Raw genomic sequence first — 19116 nt, 5'->3', positions numbered from 1 at the left:
CCTTGACCTTGCTTGGATTCATTACATTTGAGCCTCACAGCCCCAAGAAAGGTAGGGTTCATTATAATTTTTGTCTAACCTAAAAATAAAACTGATCCAGTAAAGTAATGAGTGAACTCCTCTCCTTTCCCCAGCCCGAGGGAGGCCACTCTGATCAGTTTTCTATGTTCCTTCCAGATGTTTCTGGGCATTTGTAAATATGCAACAGATAATTGCAACGGGCTGACGTGTCCCGTTCTTTCAGGTTCTTGGAATGGGAACACGAGTTCCCTCCCCCTCATGAGGCTCTCAGGGTCTGCTGGAGGAGGCTCACACAAATGAGAAGATCCGCGAGGGCTTCTTGGAAGAGGTGGTGCTTGAGCTGAGAGCTCAAGGATAGTAGGGGTTAACTGAGCAGAGAGGGAAGTATAGGCAAAGGCCCTGGGGCAGGAGGGAGCAGGGTGCAGAGGACCTTTGAGAAGCCAGTGTGACTGGAGTCCTGAGGTGAGGGCCAGAGTGGAGAGAAGGTCAGTCTTGCAGTTATTCAGGGGTCAAGGACTCACTGGTGAGCCTAAGGCAGGAATAACACGTCCTGTTTTATATTTTAAAAGCTCTCTCTGGCTGCTGTGTGGAGGAGGGATTGAAGAAGGAGCCAGAATGCCAGAGGGGAGGGGGAAGAGTAAGACTGAGTTGAGTTTGAAAGTAGAGGGGAGGGTGACTGGGAGGCGGTCCACACCCGCCTGTTTAACCCTTAGGTGGTTCTCTGAGCTAGTCCCTATTGTAAGCCCTTTACGGAAATACAGTGACTCCCTGCAATAATGCTATGAGGTGCCCACTACCACGCCCATTTTGCAGACGAGGATACAGACACTCAGAGGTGAGGACACTTGCCAGTTTTCCCTGTAGGGTGTCATTCTGTTGTGCTGCAGGTGGCTTTGTGGACCCTATGATGGTGTGGGGCCTGCCCTCGTTGGGGACGCACAGCCCCACCCGTTGTGTCCCTGGCTTGTAGTACTCCCAGCTGGCCGTCGTTTACTCAGCCAGTCCCTGGTGGAAATGGCCCTTTGGGTGGCTCCTTCCTCCGCAGCGGCCACCCCTGTGGGAGGCTCTGGTGGCAGAACTGCGGAGGTGAACGGTATTGGGGTTCTACATGGCGCGGTCCTTGCCCACCTAAAGGCTGGCGTTTGCACCTTTTCCAAACGGGGAAACCGAGGGCCGCGGTCTCGGGCCGGCGGGGAGGGGCCCGCGGCGGGCCTGGGCCGTGGGCGGAGCCGCGGGGGGCGGGGCGCCAGGTCCGCGCCGGCGCCGAGGGGCGGGCAGGCGGGCGTCCCCCAAGTCCGCGGCGGCGGCGGAGGGCAGAGCGCGGAGCCGCAGCCGAGCCGGAGGCGAGAGGGTGGCGGCGCCATGGCGTGCGCGGGGCTGCTCACCGTGTGCCTGATCCGGCCGCCCGCGCCCGAGCCCCCGCGGCCCCCTGCTCCCGCGCCCGCCGGACACGCGCTCTTCCAGGACGTGAGTGGGGAGCGGGCAGGGGGCTCTGCGGCCCGGGGGTGTCGCTGTCTCCGCAGTGTCTCTCCAGGTCTCTGTCTTCTCTCTCCCTGCGTCTCGCCGGGCTCTCTGTCTGTTGCTGTCTCTCCTTGCCCCTGTCTCTGCGTCTCTCTCGCTCTGTTTTTCCCTGTCGCTGTGTCTGTCTCTCCCTCCAGGTCTGTCTGGGGCCCTGCCTGTCTCTGGGTCTCTGTCTCTCTCGCTCTCTCTCTGACCCTGCTGCCTCTTTCCGTGTGTCTCCCTTTATCTCACTGCCTTCATGTCTCCTCTCTCCTTGTCTCTGGTTCAGTGTTACTGCCCCTGCTGCCCCCCACCCCTGATCCCACCCCATCTGTGTGTCTGGTGGGGTGGGGGCTGTCAACTCTTGATCACGTGAGCAGTCTCTCTGTTCCTCTGTGGCAGTCCCAGGCTGGGCTGACCCTGGCAGGAAACCTGGAAGAGTAAGCAGCCCCCTGACTTCCCGACCCAGTGCTGACCTCAGAGTCTTTTAGATCCGACCTAGGGCCTGTGGGGTCCCACAGTTGATCAGGGCTGCCCACAGTCATTCTCTGTTGTGTGTGCACCCCTCCCATGGGTGACAGGTGGCCCTGCAGCCCCCATGGGCACGAGCATGGAGCAGCCTGCCCAGGCCTCAGTCACTGCCCTGAACCGCTTGCCCACCTTTCACCCCATACTCAGCCCTGTCCTGGCCCTCTCATGCCCCAACTCCTAGAGGTCCCTGCCAGTGGGAAAGGCTGTACTCCTGCCCCCTCCCCACCGCCCCCCAGTGAGTCAGCACCTTGACCACAGTTCTCATGGCTGGAAAGGACCTGACTCTCCCGCTTCCCAGATGGAAAAACCAAGGCCTGAGGGGTTAGGGATATGTCTGAGATTGTGCGTGGAGGCAGGGGCCCACTAGGGTGTGGCCTCAGGTGTCCTCATTCCCAGCTTGGAACTGCTCGCCCCAGTATCTCCATCTGCCCCAGCCAGGCCACACTGGGCTGCTGTGTGACCCTGAGCCAGTGGCAGACCTTTCTGAGTCAGGCTTCAGGCTAGGGGTTAGATTCATCCCTGAGCCTCACTGACCCTGAGAAAACAACCAGAGGGGCGTGGCATTGAGGACCTGGAGCTGATAGGGGCTCTCTGTGCAGGCTTTTGCCTGCCCCTCCTTGCTAGGCCTGCTGGTCTCCCGTTTACTGGGCTGCTCTGGGTGACCTGGGAGTCTCTGGTCCCTGGGAGAGGCAGGGACCATGTCTTGACTCTGCTCCTCTCTGTCTATCTGCCTCTGTTGTCCTTCATCTCTGCTTCTCCATAAATACAGTCTGTCCACCCTTGCTTTCCACCACCCTCACTCCCTCCCCTGCGTGCACACATGCACATATGCACACATACAAATGGGCCTGCCCAAGGCTCTCACACTGAGTCAGCCTCGTAGGAAGCCCCAGCCCTGAAAGGGTTAACCCCAGGCTGCTCCCCCATATGCTGGTGGGAAAACTGAGGCACCACAAAGAAAGGACTAGCCGATGCCTGCATGTCAGGGTCTTCAGCAAGCACCCAGGGAAATAGCCCAGAGCGAGCAGAGTCTGGGAAGGACCATGGCCACACAGCAGAGTTGAGGTTCAGATCTGGGATAGGTGCCCAGCATCCTCAGGCTGCATCTTGGCTCATCTCCCCACCTTCCTCAAGCTGAGACTATGCCAAGGGCTGATGCATCAGACAGAACTTGGGATGGACACTGGGTGTGGGAGATGGGGGTGCAGGAAGTTGGCCTGGAGCACCCCCATGAGGCCAGGCCCCACAGGAGCAGTGAGAAAGTGCGGCCCGCTGTGCGCTCTTCCTGTGCCCCTCTTGTTGGAAAAACTCCTGTAGGGCCAAGCTGGGCAGGGGGTTGGGACCAGGCTGGGCAGGAGGAAAGGCGAGGCAGGGGGCAGGCTGGCCAGCTGGGGCCCTGGTGAGTTGGGCTTCTTGCCTCCCAGTCCGCACTCACAGCTTCCATCCATGCCCTTTTGTCCTCTAGGTTTTCCGCAGAGCAGACAAGAATGGTGAGTGTGGCTTCTCCTGGGTCCTGCAATGGGGGGGAAGGGTGGGGACATCAGGGAGGCTCAGGGGAGGATTGAGGGTTTGGGGGCACTGTCTAGAATGGAGAAAAATCTTGAGGGGAGCTGAATTAGGAGAATCATCAAGGCATCCTTCCTGGAGGAAGTGCTGTTTTGAGCCAAGTTTGGCACGATGGAGAGTGGAAGAAATGTGGTTTAGCCAGAGGCTGGAGGTAGGGGCTTAATTTCACGTAATGCCCTGGCACAGTGGTGGGTACTTCCCATAGATGACCTCATGTTGTCCTCACAACCACCAGCTAGATGGGAATTCCCCATTTCACAGACAGAGGAGGAGAGGCTCAGAGAGGTGAAGCAGGTTGCCTGAGGTCACACAGCCTGTAAGTGGTGGGCCTTGAACCCAAGTCTCTGATGCTTGGTCCCAGGCTCCCTGTGTGAGGGGCTTGGAAGTGTTGGGGTACGGAGATGAGGCCCTGTAGGGAGTTTTACTCTTTGACTTTTAGAGGGCTCAGCAACTTTCCATATGACCAACCATCTGGACCCAGGGAGGGCTTGGGCAGGATAAAGCTGGGTCTAGGGAATCAGCTCCTCCTGCCCTGGGTCCTGGGCAGTCTCAGACCCTGATCTGGGAAAACCTTGAAAGCTGAAGGTTTTCAGGCAGGTTGTGGCCCATAGATGGCTCAGAGCAGCCCCCTGTGCCCAGATTGGCCAGGCGAGGGTCTGAGCTGAGGCAGCCAGTCAGCCTTGGCCTCACTTCCGTCTGGAGTCTTCAGACCCTTCTGTGTTTCAGGCTCCTTGAGACAGGATCATGTCCCCACCCCTTGCTCCTTCTCCTTGGGTCTCTTCAGATTGGTGGAGACCGTTTATCCCAACCTGTTGATCAGGACACATGGTCCCATTTGGGTCACAGCGTTGTATCTGGGGAGGCTCAGTCCCTCCCCCAGCTCTGCTTCCCCCACCCCATCTGCTTAAAGACCTTCCAGGCCAAATCCCCAGTGTCTCTGGCCATCCTACTCATGTTCGTAGCCTCTGTTACATGCCCCCTGTGATGGGGAGGTCATTCCCCCTTGAGCTAGCCTGCTACTTCTTACAGGGGCTCCAACTCTTAGGAATATCTCATCTGCCTCTCTGTGGCTCCTCTGTGAAGGGCCTGCATCCTCCACCCTGGAGCCAGGCTGGCCAGCATGTAGGGCACAGATCTCAGCCTCCAAGTCCTCCAGGGGACGTCTAGGCCCTGTCGTGATCTGGTCGGTCTCAGGCTGTCGTTCATTTGTTTCTTCACTTGGCACACATTTATTGAGTCCCTACCCAATGCCGCTTGTGTACTGCCCTGTCCCTTGGGTGCCTGCAAAGTGGGCCCTGTTGCCTTCAGGGGGCACCTCTGGAGGCTCCAGCCCTTTTGTCACCAACAGCCAGGCCTCCCACCGAGCTCAGAATCCCATTCCACTTGGCTGGGTGGTTGTACGATGCTGCGAAGCCTTTGGGGGGCCTGGGCCTGGTGGCAGGGGTGCAGCCAGGGGTCAGGAATACCAACTCTGCTCCCTGCCCACCCCCCAGATGATGGTAAGCTCTCATTTGAGGAATTCCAGAATTACTTTGCTGACGGGGTTCTCAGTCCGGGGGAGCTGCGGGAGCTCTTCGGAGGCATTGATGGGCACCCCACTGAGTGAGTATGAGAAGGGGGATGAAGGAGCTGTGGGTAGGTGTGAAGCCGGATTGTCCCAACCCCACTGTGTCCCCTGCTGCCTTGGTTCCTTATGGAGGCCGGGGTGGGGGTTGCAGGGAGAAGGGTGCCAGGGCTTGGTGCCAACTTTACCCGCCTGCCCACCCCCTCCCTGGCTCCAGCTTTGCCCATCACACTGCTTCCAGCTGGGACCCCAAAATAGCCAGGCCTGAGTCACCACCCATGGTTCAGCCCACAGGTGCCCCCCCCGCCACCATTCCTGCTTCCTGCAGGGACCAGAGGATGCCTGGGGACAGCTGGGCCCCGCCTGCTTCTACCCATGGATGCAGGTGCATGAACACATTCACCCCTCCCCACGTGTGCTCCCACATCTACAGGCCTTGGCATGAGTTTGCATGCTTTCTTCCCCTGCTTCCTCACGTGGTGCACACGCATACACAGCTGTCTCTGCCTCTCACTTCCCTTACCCCCACCCCATCTCCTTAGAATAAATTCCACACTCTGGATCTGCATTCAAGGCTTCCATGCCCTCCATTGTTCTGAGGCTTGGGCTGGACCCTTTGTCTGCAGTGCTACCACCCCCGCCCCCTCAACAGCACTCCAGTTATATTTCTTGTCCTTCAAGGCCTAACATAGTCAGCCCCTCCTCCAGGAGGCCCTCCCTACCAAGTAATACCCCATGCCTTCTCTGGACTTCCCCAACCCTGGCTTCCCCTTCTCAGCTCTGACCACTCCCTTCTGGCCTGTGTCCATGTCTGTTTCCCCTGGCCTGAAATCCCCCTGGAGGCCAAGAGTAGGCTTGAGCTTGAGAGTGTTTGATGGGGCAGAGTACCCTTGCTCCCCTGGCCCCAAGGCCTCTGCCGACTGAGCAGCTTAACCTGCGCTGGAGGCAACAGTCGCCTCCTTGTCAGACTGAGCTGGGCAGGGAGCGGGGAGGAGCACTGGCTTCACAGTCCCACTTCACAAAGTCCCAGACCCAAGTCTGAGGGTCTGAAGGGCGCCTTCTCTTTTCCCTGCAGCAATTTGGAAACGGAGAAGCTGTGTGGTGAGTAGGCCCACGGGAGCTCTTGTCTCCTGGGAGCCTGGGCAGGTGGGTGTGATGAAGAGGCTGTTGCTGGTCTCCTGGTGGAACAGGATGGACTGGGCTCAGGATATGAGGCCTGGTTGGCTGCTGAGGAAGCCCAGGATGGGTAGGTGGTGGTGGTGGGGCGGTCCTAGGGAACCCTTGAGCACCTCCTCTGCCCGCAGACTACTTCTCGGAACACCTGGGTGTCTACCAGCCTGTGCTGGCTGCACTGGAGTCGCTGAACCGTGCAGTGCTCACCGCCATGGACACCACCAAGCTGGTGAGTGGAGGGGCTGGCGGTGGGAGGCTCAAAATGAGGGCAGGGATGTCTGCTGTGCTGTGGGAGTCTCTACCATTGCGGCTCAGGGCTGTGGAGCTAGAGGCCTGGGTTTAAATCCTGGCACTCCCACTTTCTGGCTGTGCCCCTTTACCTCTCTGGGCCTCAGTTTCCTCATCTGTAAATGGGATAATGACAGAGGCTGCCTCCATACCCTTGTTGTGACAATTAAATGAGAGTGAAGGCAGGGATTTTTGTCTATCTTGTTCTCTATTCCCAGCACCTAGAACTATGCCTGGCACACAGTAGGTGCTTAATACATGCAGCTGCTGCCGCTGCTACATTTTTATTACTGGCCAGCCCGAACTGTTGTGGGGTATCAAGCCCAGGACCCGGCAGAGAGAGGCTGCAGGGTGAGGCCTGCTCACGCACGTCCACAGGCCCATGCTGGTGTTCGCAGCCTGCTGGGGCATGGCCGGGCCTGAGGACGTGTGAGTAGGCAGGCGCGTGTGCACCCATGTGTTTGTGTGCATGTTTGGGCACGTGTGCGCACAGCATAAACAGTGCTCACAGCCAAGACTCCAGGCCCTTGGATGGTGACTTCAAAGAAACCACAACCCGCCCTCCCTTGGTGTGTTCCTTTTAAGACATGTCTCCACCTCCCTTTGTCCCCCAGATCTTCATGAGGGAGTGGGTGGGAGCGTGAGCAAGCCTGGGATCATGCCTGTCCCCTCTTTTACGCGAAGGGGAAGCTGAGGCCCTCAGCAAGTGGATGATCAGCTGAGGACAGGCTTCCCCTGCTGGTTCCTTTCCCGTGGGATTTAATAGCTTTTCAAGGGATCACCCTCGAGGCCTTGCACGGCATGGGAATCCAAATGCTCCACGATGAGGGGTTGGCATGTCACGATGACACAAGTGTGGGCATTGCCTCCCTTGTTGCCATGGAAACAGGACACTGGGGGTGAGCAGCTGGACTGGCATTCTCTGAACTGGAACTGGTTAGGGGGACTCAAACTGCAGGTCAAAGTGAGGACCCAGGCCCGACCACCTCATCCTGGCCCAGAAAGGGGTAGGGGGTGTCCCTCACCACACGACTCTGCCACCTGCAATGACTTGAGACTTTTATTTGGCACTCGATGCTTCTCATAGAGCTTCAGCTCAGCCCGCTGAGCCTCTGCCGCCCCCGCCCCTCTGTGGCACTGCTCGCTCCAGTCCAACATGACTGACTCAGTTGAACACTTCATACACCAGCCTGGAGCCACACTCCTGGTACATGGCCCGGGTCATCCAGTGGCATTGGAAGGAGTGCAGCGAGGCCACCATGGAGCCGCCTGTCCACACCGCTGTGCCGCGCTCAGGCTTGGCCACCAGGCGTGGCTGCAGTGCCCCATAGCCATGCCGCCGGCAGTGGGCCGCCAGCTCCATCTCCAGGCGCTCAGGAAAGCCTGGGAAAAGTGTGGAGCCACCAGCCAGCACCACAGTGTCAGCCAGCCGTTTTCGCAGTGTTGCGGGCACCCTCTGCAGTGCCCGGAAGGCCAGTGTGGGCAGTCCTGGCTCAGCCTGGCCTAGCAGACCCGGCTGGAAGATAGGCTCCGGGCAGCGGAAGCACTCACTGCTGAGGCAGACAGAGCCTCCATTGCCTAAGCAGAAACTGGCCGGACGGTGGCGGGCGGGGTTATGGAGGTCACCCTCGAAGTCCAGCGATACATAGCAGCAGCGCTTCTTGAACTGGGTGATGGCCTTGCGGGGCAGGGCCTGCAGCTGTAGATTGGGGCACGCTGCCACCAGCAGGTCCCGCAGATAGCGTGACAAGGTGCTGCCTGCCACGTCCAGCCGGAAGGTGGCCTCGTGCCACGAGTGGCCGGCATAGATGGGCGTAGCGTGACACACACCTGCGCCCGCCTCCACAGCCAGCCCGCTGAAGGCGCCGGTGGAGCAGAGCGCCAACAACGCGGTGCTGGCCAAGTGGCACGCGGGCACTGCCAGGGCCTCAAACAGCAGCTCGGCCACGCGCTCGCGGCTGGCGGGCGGCGCGGAGGGCGAGTCGCTCACCAGCACGGGCCACTGTTCTGGGGACACCCGCAGGCCGCCCACCAGCAGGCGCTCCCACAGCCCCTCCAGCGCCTCCCAGTCCACCACCACGCCGTGCTTGATGGGGTGCGCCCGCGCCACGCCGCCCGCCAGCTCGCAGCCCGGCGCCCCAGGCAGCACGGGCCGGTCCCAGCTGGGCACCAGGCTGGAGCTCTTCAGCACCAGGCGCGGCTGGCCCTCGCCCGCGAAGCCCGCCTTGGTGAAGCCGGAGCCGTGGTCCACCACCACCGCCACGCGGCCCAGCGGGGGCGGCCGGCGGGCCTCGCGGCTCCTCGCCACCGACGCCACCCTCCGGGCTCCGCCCCGCCCTTCGGCCACAGGCTCCGCCCCCGGGAGCTCGGCCCCGCGCCCGCCTCTGCTGGCCTAGCCGAAGGCCGGCCTTTCAGCTCTCGGCTCTGCCCTCTGGTCCTGAGGTCCCGCTCTTCTGGCCGGAGGGGGTGTCTCCTTTCAGCTCTCGTCTCCGCTCGTAGGCCTTGAGGCCCCGCCTCTGGTTCAAGTGTCCGACTCCGCTCTCGCTGGGCTCCGGCTGCTGCTTGCCCTCTTCGTCCTCTTCTGGCTCAAGGGTCCACCTTGCACGAGGTGCCACCCTTTCTTTGAGGACTCGCCTCTGCTGTGCGGCTCCGCCCCCTCAGCCCTAGCGGAGGTGGATGATGACAGGCCCAGGCCAAATACTTTAAGGATAGTGAGAAGCCACCAGGAGCAGCAGAGCTCTGAGAATGAAGGGGCCTTGTGGCAATGTCATCAGGACATAAATACCCACTTGGGGACCCAGGAGTCCCGCCCAGCCCTTGAGCCCAGGTGGTCTGGTACTTCTCACCTGGGCTTGACAGTAGTTGTTCCTGGTTGTGGAGGTGGGAGGGGTGACCAGAGAAGGAAGGAAAAGAATTCGGACTCATTGTGACCTCAGCCCTCAGCACCTGCTGCGCTTCCGCAGCCCTCCCCCCCTCTGAAAACTCCCCGAGCCCATCCTCTCTCCTGGGACAGGGCCAAAGGCAGTGATTTTGGCATCCAGGGGTCTGGCCTCAGCCGCCCAGCACAACCAATCTGATTCCTTCCCCAAACCACTCCGGATTATCTGATATGCTCTGGCCAAATGTGCGGCCCTTCCCCTCTCAATACTGAGGAGAAAGCTCTTAATCACAGATCTGCAGCCACTCTTGAGGATCTCTGTGCGCTCAGCCTTGAGGGGCCCAGGCAGCCCACAGAGGGAGCCTACCTCCAGGGGCTTCCATGTATGGACTTCCGTGGGCCTGAGTTTGTGACTCAGTTCTGAAGCTGACTCACCGTGCCCACCCTGAGCAAGTCCTAATCTCTCTCTGGGCTCAGTTTCTTCATCCAAAAGGTAGTAATCCTCACGCACAGGAAAGAGGCCACCTCTAGTCTATGCATAGTCTCATTATTCTCTTTAGGACCACTTTGGTTGCAAGTTGAATATCCAGTCAGGTGAGCTTAGGCTAAAATGGTGATTTTGTTACAAAAATCTTGCATGTTTTATGGATGCTAAGGGCAAGGGTGAAATCAGGTTTCAGGAACAGATTGGAAGCAGCGCCTGACTGCAGGGCTGTGGGGAAACCCAGGATATGCACTGGCTCTGCAGTGTGTTCTTATTCTTCTAAAGACTGGCTTCAGCCTGTGCACATGCATGTAGAAAACAGAGCCTCTTACAGCTCATGAATTACAGTCCCAGGGAAGGAACTGATAGGACCAGTTTAGGCCAATCACTTATGGCCAGGAGGTGTGGCCACATTGAGGAACATGGCTACCTAGATTGTAACATGTGGATGGTAGCAAAGGGTCAGTTCTCACAAGCAGCAGGAGAGATGCTATGGATGGTGCAATCTCCAGCCTGGTGCAGGGGATGTGGCATGTTGATCATGTTGACACGGATGAAAACACATCTTCAGCAGAAGCTGAACCAGTGGCTTTAGTGAGCTGGGACGTTCACCCCTGTTGCGTCTGTCCCCAAAGGGGACATTCTGACATTGGTTGCCAGTGGAAGGCAGGCTGCAGGTTCAGCAGGGCTAGGGGAGCACTAGGGTCTGGAGCTGAGTTTGGGACCCAGGAAACTGAGAGGCAGCAGCTGGGTCCTGCCCGCAGGAAGTGCCAGGCCTCTCATGGGTGAATTAGGGAGGTGAGCCTCGAATTGGAGACCACAAGTGGCAGTATGGCCAGAGCAGGGGTGAGGGTGGAAGTCACTTGAGAAGCCCTAGAGGGGAAGACTGAGGCTGAGGGGCTGAGCCTGCACATCCCGGTAATAGGTTTGGGCATTTCTGTGGGCAGTGGAGAAGCAGTGTGAGCCTCTGAGCGAGAGAGGGACCTGCTCTACAGAGAGGGTAATGGTTTGGAAGAAGCCTTAGCCCACAATATGGGGAAGGGGCTGGGACAGGGTAGGTTGAAACAAGCTACCAAAGTGCCTTGGGGGATATCCTTTAGGAGTGAGGACTCAGAGGCGGAGGGACCCCGGCCTCTCCTTCTGGGTGCTCTCACAGGCAGAATGTGAGTCTCAGGCCTGCCCCTGCTGGCCGTGGAACCCTCACAGTTCTTCCTCAGGGTGGTGGCTGTTTGCCTGGGACTGGCCCTCTGCCCAAGACGGACTTGTGAATGCTGGGACTCGTGGAGATGCCAGCCCTCTGCTGGGAGCAGTCTCCTCCTCTTAGCGTGGCCAGCCTGGGTTTGCCCAGCTCACCTCCCTTGGGCGTGTAGACCTGGCAGGGTCTGTCCCGGGCCTGGAGTTGGTGGGGGATGGGATGGGGTGGTCTGGGGGGGCGAGGCGGGGACAGCCTCCCTCCACTGAGGCAGGGTGCCCCCTCCCTAGCTCGGGGCAGGGGTTCTGACTCTTGGGTCACAAGGAAGGAGAAGGCAAAAACAGCCTTGACTGCGGACCATGGCCGTTGCTCTGCCGTCAGTACGTCTTTTCATCCCTGCCTTGCTCTGGGCCTCAGTTTCCCCTCACCTGGATCAGCGCCCTGATGCCTCAGACAGAGCTAGCCGGCGCCAGGTTGCTATGCGCTCTTTATTGGGCCGGGCCCTGGGGCCGGGGGGCCGGGCCAGGCGCTCAGGGCCGCGGGCAAGGGCAGCGGCGCCGCTTGCTCGGCTGCTCGCTGGCGGCGGCCTCGCGCTGCGGTGGGCTCTCGGCCGGCAGGCGCGCGTGGAGCCCGGGAGCGGCCCTGGCCCCGCCCCCCGCGCCGGCCCCGGGCCCGCCCGCCGCGCGCCGTCCTTCCTCCTGCAGCCGCGCGTCCAGCAGCAGCAGCAGGACCAGGATCTTCTTCATCTCGCTCGCGCGCGCGCCTTCGCGCCCTTCGGCGCCGTCGCCCGCTCCTCGCAGCATGGGCGCTGCCGTCCGGGAACCCATCCGGGCGCCCACCACGTCCTCGCCCGGCCTCCCCGGCTGCGCGCTGGGGCCTGCTGCCACCTCGGCCAGCTGCTCCTCCTTGTCCAGGGGGAAAAGCAGCACGATCTTGGTCTGGGGGTGGAGCAGGGGCGTGAGGGGAAAGAGCACGCTCCGCCTTCCTCCCCGGGACCCCTACCCACCCCTGTCTTGTCTCCCAGGACTATATCCCCTCTACGCTTCCGGGACTCTCGCCAGCCTCCCGTGCCCGGGAAGGGGATCCTCACCCTGCCTCACGGCCTGAGACCCCCCATCTCCCCTCTGGAAACCCTCACCTTTCCAGGCTGACCTCCTGAGACCTCGCTCCCTTCCACGTTTATGGGATCTCTGCCTGTCCTCCCAGCCTTGATGTTGGGAACTTCACCCACCCCGGTCCTGGCCCAGGGCCTCTGCCCACTTCAAGATGGGGAGAAGTCGCATGTTTTGAGACTGGGGCTGGAAAGGGGGCATAGGGGAAATCCTCCTGCCCATAGCCCCACTGGTACCAAGTAGGGCTGATATCCCGTGCTGGGACCTCCCCCCATCCCTCTGGGGTTGTGAGAATCTCCTGCCCACTTTCCTGGGCTCCCAAGACTCATCCCCCTCCTGGTTTCTGGGATCCCTGTCCTCCCTTCTGGGCTTTTAGGACCTCATGCACACCCACATGGGTTCCTGGGACCCTCATCCTCAGGAGGGGTTCCCTAGGGGGTCTTTCATGCCCCTAGGACTTCTTCCCACAGGGCCAAGACTCCCAGCATCCCCTCCTGCCCACCTATCCAGGTTCCCCTGACCCCCGCCTGCCCCTGCCCCCTGGCACTCACGCGCGGCTTCTTCCGCTTGAGGTAGCTGAAGAACTGCTGTTCCCACTGGGCCGTGTCCATGTCTGCTGGCTTCTCCGTGCAGGCCTGCTTGGGCACTTTGGTCCTCTGGTGGGAACTACTGTTTCCCATGGCAGGACTGGTCACCACTGGGGGCCACAGCCCATGCTGCCTCTGTCCTGCTCTCTGGCCAGGGGCCCCCTGCCCCAGCTCTGTCCCAGAGAGGCCACATTGTGACCTCATGGGTTGACCTCACCAGCTCCAGGCTCCATGTTCCTCTTCCCACAACCCACAGGTGAATATTGGCTCCATTTACTCTGTTTGTGACTTCTTCTGGCCTTGGCTTCTCAGCTGTAAAACTGAGCTAATGATCATAAATGAGGTGATGCTTGTAAGGTGCTTGGTGGTGAGTAGAGAGGAACTTCTGTGGCCTGGGTTTGAATTCTGGCTCTGCCACTAACTAGTTGTGTGACCTTGGCCAAGTAATCAACTGCTCTAGGCCTCACTTGCAAAATGGGGTCAATTATGGTTCCTGTAAGTTGTTATGAGGATTAAATGAAATTCTGCTTGGAACAGGGCCTGGCACAGGGTGGGTGCTTATATCAGCTGGGTTCTTTGGTTGCAACCCACAGAAACTGGTCAGTCATCTTAAGCGTGCGAAAGAGAATTTATTGGAAAGATTTCAGGTAGCTCACAGCATGGCCAGGAAGTCTGAGAACCGAGCTTGGAGAGAGGACAGAAATCACTGGCCTGTCTTGACAGGGCACTCAGCCTCTCCTCTGTCCCTTCCTCCCAGTTCATAAACCCATCCGATGGTTGAGCTGAGGCAGGTCATGAGCAGGAGACGAAGCTCCTGATGGATGGGACCTCTGGGGCTCCTTGTAGGAGGAGAGCAGGTACCTGGACCACAGCTCCCCAGGACTCCCGTTCGGGGCTGTGTCCTATGTAGGAATTAACTCATTGGAGCCTCTCAACAGCTCAGTGAGATGGCTGTTATCATCCCTGTTTTATAGGTGAGGAAACTGAGGCACAAGGAGGTGAAGGTAGTTGGGGAGTCTCTGAGCATTCCAAGTGGGCAGCACAGGGCCTGGTACATGGTTGGCTTCCCTGTCTCTTCGCCTGCCTTAGGAGGGGCTGGGAAGTGGCTGGTGATGTAGGTTGGGGTCAATGCTGGGGTGTGTTTGAGGACAGCAACTCGGCTGTCTTGTGTCTGCAGCTCCTAGTAAAAGATGCTCAGTAAATGTGGCATGGATGAGTGAGTGGATGAGTGCATGAATACAGATTGTGAGTTTGGGACCAGCTGGTGAGTATGGGGCCACATCACACCATCCTTTTGCCTCGTGTCAAAATTGGCCTTTGGTGCCTGGTAACCTGCCCCACCCCCCATCAATCTAACTGTGCCGGAGCCTCACTGGCTAAAGGTGGTGGCCTCAACCGGGAAAGGGCCTTGAGGCCCAGAGAATGGCAGATGCCTCCCTGTGAGTTGACCTCTCACCTCCTAGAAAGAGAGGCCAGGTCCAGACAAGGAGGGGGTCTGGGCTCTGCTTGCCCATGGAGCCCCTGTGCCCTCTTGCTTCTGGCAGGTCTGTACGCCCTCTGCTCTTCATGCAGCCACTGTAGCTCTGTGGCAGGGTGAGGGGAGCAGGGGAGTGGCTCCCCATTCAGAAATACATGCTTGGGGCCAGGAGATGCGGACCATACCCCCTCTACCCCTAGGAATATGAGCGGGCCTCCAAGGTGGACCAGTTTGTGACACGCTTCCTACTGCGGGAGACCGTGAGCCAGCTCCAAGCCCTGCAGAGCTCGCTGGAGGGGGCGTCTGACACTCTGGAGGCCCAGGCCCTTGGCCCGCGGTATGTGAGGAGCCCTGCTGACCTGCAGGTGCAGTTCATGAACAGCCTTTCTCTCCACAGTGCAGGTCCCCAGCTGGCACTGCTTTCTGTAGTTCTAGCATCCTGGAGCCCAAATTCTTGTTCTTGGGCAGGGAGGCCAAGAAGGGGTACCTGGCTGTGAGGCTGGGCCTCAGTGTCCCAAGAAGCCTGTCTTATTCCACCCAGGCCCTGTTCTAGGGACCCACTCCTTGGCCCTGTGGATCTGGGAGCAGTGGGCTGACCTTCCGCTTCTCTTAGGTCAGATGAAGATAGTGTGGAGGTGCAGAGCAGGCCTCGTGGCAGCCGGCGGGCAGGGCGCAGGGCCCTGAGGAGTGTCAGCTGGTCACCCACCTGGTCTCCTGGCTCCTCTGACACAGGTGCACCTGTGGTGGGGTGGGAGGAGGGTCCAGGGCGGGTGCAGCAGCCCCAGTGCCCCCAGTGCCTGCTCTTCCACTGCTCCTCAGTTCATCCTCAGATGCCTCCCAAGCTGAGTCCCCCCGGACCCCCCACCCCAGGGCAGAGCTCAGAGGCTGAGTTGCAGTGGCGGCTCCAGGTCAACCGTCTCCAGGAGCTCATCGACCAGCTAGAGTGCAAGGTGAGCAGCCATGTAGCCAGCGCCCCGTGGGGGAGGACCTTCCTGGAATCCACCCAAGCCAAGCACACGCCGGGGGGCTTGGCCCACACTCTGTGTCCCTCACAGGCCCCCCGGCTGGAACCCCTGCATGAAGAGGAGCTTACCAAGGGGCCCGACTCGGTGAGTCTGGGAGAGGGACAGGCAGCAGGGTCCCAGGGGCCAGGAGGTGCTCATGATGTGGGGGGATTCGTGGGGCCAGCTGCCAACTCAGGCTCTGCATTGCACACACACATCCTTCCTCAAGCTTGGCTCAGCCCTCATCCCCCAGGCCTGGCAAGAAGGTGCTTTGTTCTGGCCCCCCTTGCTCTGTGACTCTGCAGAAATCACTGCCCCTCTCTGGTCATCAGTTTCCCTCATCTGCATTTCTGAAAGCTAGGTCTGGGGCAGTGTGGATGGAGGCTGGGGGAAATAGTAGGAAGTGGTAGCATATTGCAGCAGAGAGGGACAGTGACTGGCTCAAGGCAGCAACCTTGAGGATGGAGAAAGGAGGATGGAGTTAGGGATATTGGGGGCAGGAGCCCGGCCTCAGGGTAGGCCGGCTCTGGTGCAGGTCAAGAAGGACAGGGTCCTCCTGGAGGCCCCAGCCAGGCCCTCACGCGTGCCCTGGCCTGCCCCGGCTAACCGGGCTTCTCTCTTGCCAGCACATCCTTGTGGCCCAGAGGCAGATGCAGGTGGCAGAGGAAGCCCTGCAAGACTTCCACCGTGCCCTGTGCTGCTACGTGGACTTCACAGGGGCCCAGAGCCATTGTCTGCAGTGAGTCCTCAGCTGGCTGGTGGGCTGGCCGGTGTGGGGACGGTGAGGAGGGAGGAGTGCGGGGCCAGGGCTCCCATTAGGTGCCCCTGGCTGGGTGGGCAGTGGTGGTGGCAGCTGGGCCTGGCCTGGCCATCTCTTTGGCTCTGCAGTGTGTCTGCCCAGAAGATGCTGGATAATGCCTCGTTCACCCTGTACGAGTTCTGGCAGGATGAGGCTTCCTGGAGAAGGTATGAGTGGTGGTCTAATGGCTAACCTGTATTGAGTACGGGCCCTGGAGTGAGTCAGGGCTGGGTTCAAATCATCCTCTCCTCATCTGTGTGACCTCAGGGGAATTACCTAACCCCTCTGAGCCCCAGAGGCCTCCTTTCCAAAATGGGAGTGATAACAGTACCACCCTCGTATGGGTTAAATGAGATGACGTGTAAAGAACCCGACATAGTGTCAGGTACACAGTAGGTGCTCAATGAATATACACTGTCACCATTGCGCCACACCCTATGCCAAGTAACCCTCATATAACCCTCACAGCATCCCAGTGAAGTAGACGCTATTGTCCTCATTTCACAGAGGCAAAAACTGAGGCTCAGAGCCAACACGAGGAAGGACTGGAATCTGAATCCAGGCAGGGGGACTGGAGTGGGAGTAGGGAGCTCTTAACCAGGCGGTCTTGATCTCTGAGGGGCTGGCTCCAGCCTCAGCCCGCTCCACGGCCCTCCCCAGGCACCGGCAGTCTGCCTGCAGTAAGGCCTTCCAGCGCATCCTCATTGACCACTTGCGGGCTCCGGACACCCTCACCACTGTGTTCTTCCCAGGTGTGCTGCAGCCCCCAACCCTCTCCACAGCTCTGGGACCTGGGGAGGGGCAGTGGGGCCCTCATGGCCCCTGACTCCCAACCTCTGACCCTCAGCCTCCTGGTGGATTATGAATAATAACTGAGCCTGACCTGCGTAAGCCAAGGACCCCGGGGCCCTGCCTGCCTCCTTCTGGAGCTTCTGGACTGGTCAACTCAGCACCAAGACCAAGGATGCTGCTGCCTCCTAGACCCGAGGCCTGGCTTTCAGAGGCCTCCCACATGCAGCTGGTGGAGAGTCTCAGCCCAGGGATCAGGGACTGGGCTGCTTGCTTTCTATTCTTTATTTATCAGTGTATTTTATTGTTCGTAGCTTTGGCATTTGAGGCACTCTGGCCTCTGCCCAGCTCAGAAGGCCTGGATCCTGGTCCCCTCTGCCCCTACCTTGCTGTGTGACCCAGGGCAGGTCTTTTCCCTCTCTGAGCGGGCCTTAGGCCATCTGGCTGCCTAGTGGGTGCCCTGCTTTCTTCCTGCTGTTTTGGGGCCAGGCTTCTGTTCTTCCCCAAACAGCAGCAGAACCAGGGCTGATGCTCAGGGACCCCCCTGACCCCGAACCTTGACCCCTGAGGCTGGGCCAGATTTGTCTGCAGTGTGGAGTAAGGACCTGGGTGTCCCAATCACCCTCCGGGGCCAACAGGCTCCCAACTCTTCCAGCACCCACGGCTGCACCAGAGACCTCTGGAGGATCCTGGGTTGGTTTGCATGTTGTTTGCATATCATTTGCATGCTCATGCCCACCCATACTCAGGGCCCTATGGGAAGCCCCAAGGTGATCTTGCCAAGTAGCAATAATTTGGACCCAGAGTCACCTGCTGCCCCTTATACCTCTGATCCCCAGCCCAGGACCCCAGCACAGAGGCAATAAAGGCAGTGGTCACCTCTGGTGTCACATCCTCTTTCTCTCCCTCGGCAAGAAGGCCAGGCTGTGGAGCCGGTTTGCATCTCAGAGCAGAGACTGAAGGCAGGAAAGCTTCCTTAAGAAACCAGTGGCCTCCCATCTCTATCTCCCACACCTGCAGATGGTGGGCACTTGGTCACGGCTGACCTGGGGTCCCCCTAGGCAGGACTCTCCCACTCCACACACTAGGCCATGGGGTCTTGTCTAGGAAAGAGAAGTGGACAGGGTCTCTGCTTTCTGCCCTTCAAAGTCCGCAGGGGTTCTAGCTTCACCCCCCCACCCCCGCCCCCTTGCCAACAGGAGGGTCTGATACTAACCAGGACAGAGCACAGAGCCTTCTCAGGGTCCCAGTCAGTGTAGCTGGATTCTGTGTGGATCCTGTCCCCAGACAGAAGCTCCCCAGCCTGCCTCACCCCCTTCCAGGCTGGACTTGTCACCAGCCGTGCCCCCTGTAGAGCTGCAGAGCGCTTCCAGGAGAGTAGTGGCCAAGCTGGCCAGCCACTGGGGGACCCTCCTTCCAGCCATCTAGGGGGGAGGGATTGGGGGTCATGGAGGGAGGTGACCAACACGGATGAGGGGTCTAAAGGGGAGGCACATGGCACCACAAGAGCACAGGATGGCCTCTGACCTGTCGTGGCGGCATGTTGGGGTCAGGGGTGTTCAGGCAGAAGAAACGTGCTCAGGCTCGGAGCAGGAGGAAAGCTTGCCTCCCTGAGCTGAAGGAAGCCCAGCAGCAGGCTGAGGCTGGGATGGGGGGAGAGCAGGCTGAAGGGGCAGGCGGGAGAGTGGGCCGAGGCTGGGGTGGGGAGGCGGCAGGGCCTCGAAGGCACTTCATCCTGAGGAAGCTGTGGTAGGTTTAAGCGAGGTGGGTGGCCAATGGGCTGAGTGCCATTTCACCAGTGTCCTGAGTGCCCTGGTGGTGCCAGGTCCTTGCTGGGGGCTGGGGCATGGCTGGGAAGGCAGCTCAGATGGTGGCAGCTGAGGGTGGACATCCTAGTCTGGGAGTCCAGGCAGAGTCTTGCCTGAGGTTTCTCCCCGGTGACCCCTGCAGGAAATCAGGCTTGCTGGGACACACAGCTGCTCCTGCCGGCCTGGCCACCTTGGCCAAAGAACCAGCACAGGGGTCCCTGGTGGCTCCTTGGCCAGCACTATACCTGGCTGCCCTCCTGCCACCCCACTTCCCAGACTCCTGGCAGTTCCCAGAAAGTGCTGCCAGCACCTGAATACACAGCTCTGGACGGGCTTGAGGAGG

General features: G+C 59.8%; 3 protein-coding genes across 14 annotated transcripts; 1 reads left to right on the top strand and 2 right to left on the bottom strand.

Moving 5' to 3' along the window:
- Positions 1-291: 291 nt before the first annotated feature.
- NECAB3 (N-terminal EF-hand calcium binding protein 3) lies at positions 292-17850 on the top strand. Of its 12 annotated transcripts, XM_070247315.1 has the most exons (14): positions 1294-1488; positions 3518-3542; positions 5112-5220; positions 5470-5567; positions 6258-6283; positions 6487-6584; positions 14574-14710; positions 14987-15105; positions 15244-15323; positions 15429-15482; positions 16004-16116; positions 16266-16343; positions 16837-16928; positions 17024-17850. In XM_070247315.1, exons 4-14 carry the CDS (start codon positions 5521-5523, stop codon positions 17050-17052), a joined length of 873 nt encoding a protein of 290 aa, XP_070103416.1. In that variant the 5' UTR covers positions 1294-1488; positions 3518-3542; positions 5112-5220; positions 5470-5520; the 3' UTR covers positions 17053-17850. The 12 variants fall into 12 exon arrangements, 8 of the variants coding, with proteins under 8 accessions (XP_070103412.1, XP_070103413.1, XP_001500930.1 ...); XM_070247312.1 differs by lacking the exon at positions 1294-1488 and adding an exon at positions 781-856 and having other exon boundaries at positions 14987-15323; XM_001500880.5 differs by lacking the exon at positions 5470-5567 and having other exon boundaries at positions 1272-1488.
- ACTL10 (actin like 10) lies at positions 7686-9032 on the bottom strand (the record flags this gene model as incomplete). The annotated part of the gene is made up of 1 exon (XM_070248049.1): positions 7686-9032. A coding segment is annotated over one exon (1224 nt), but the record flags the coding sequence as incomplete, so codon positions are not given.
- Positions 11667-13112, bottom strand: C22H20orf144 (chromosome 22 C20orf144 homolog). The gene is made up of 2 exons (XM_023626375.2): positions 12861-13112; positions 11667-12135 (listed from the first exon to the last, which is right to left on the bottom strand). Exons 1-2 carry the CDS (start codon positions 13098-13100, stop codon positions 11728-11730), a joined length of 648 nt encoding a protein of 215 aa, XP_023482143.2. The 5' UTR covers positions 13101-13112; the 3' UTR covers positions 11667-11727.
- Positions 17851-19116: the final 1266 nt, after the last annotated feature.

This window comes from Equus caballus, chromosome 22 (assembly GCF_041296265.1).
Source record: "Equus caballus isolate H_3958 breed thoroughbred chromosome 22, TB-T2T, whole genome shotgun sequence".
In the NCBI taxonomy this organism is placed as follows: Eukaryota; Metazoa; Chordata; class Mammalia; order Perissodactyla; family Equidae; genus Equus; species Equus caballus.
Note: the sequence above shows the minus strand (reverse complement) of the source record. Positions and strands in the feature narration are given on the sequence as shown.

What these genes read in the sequence shown, in the direction of transcription:
- NECAB3 (XM_005604569.4), top strand. Translation starts at nt 1,384, where the DNA reads ATGGCGTGCGCGGGGCTGCTCACCGTGTGCCTGATCCGGCCGCCCGCG. An exon ending in CCGCAGAGCAGACAAGAATG is followed by an intron (nt 3,543 to 5,111) that starts GTGAGTGTGGCT and finishes CCCACCCCCCAG; the next exon opens with ATGATGGTAAGCTCTCATTT. An exon ending in GCCCAGGCCCTTGGCCCGCG is followed by an intron (nt 14,711 to 14,986) that starts GTATGTGAGGAG and finishes CGCTTCTCTTAG; the next exon opens with GTCAGATGAAGATAGTGTGG.
- C22H20orf144 (XM_023626375.2), bottom strand. Translation starts at nt 13,100, where the DNA reads ATGAGGTCACAATGTGGCCTCTCTGGGACAGAGCTGGGGCAGGGGGCC. An exon ending in TCAAGCGGAAGAAGCCGCGC is followed by an intron (nt 12,136 to 12,860) that starts GTGAGTGCCAGG and finishes CTCCACCCCCAG; the next exon opens with ACCAAGATCGTGCTGCTTTT.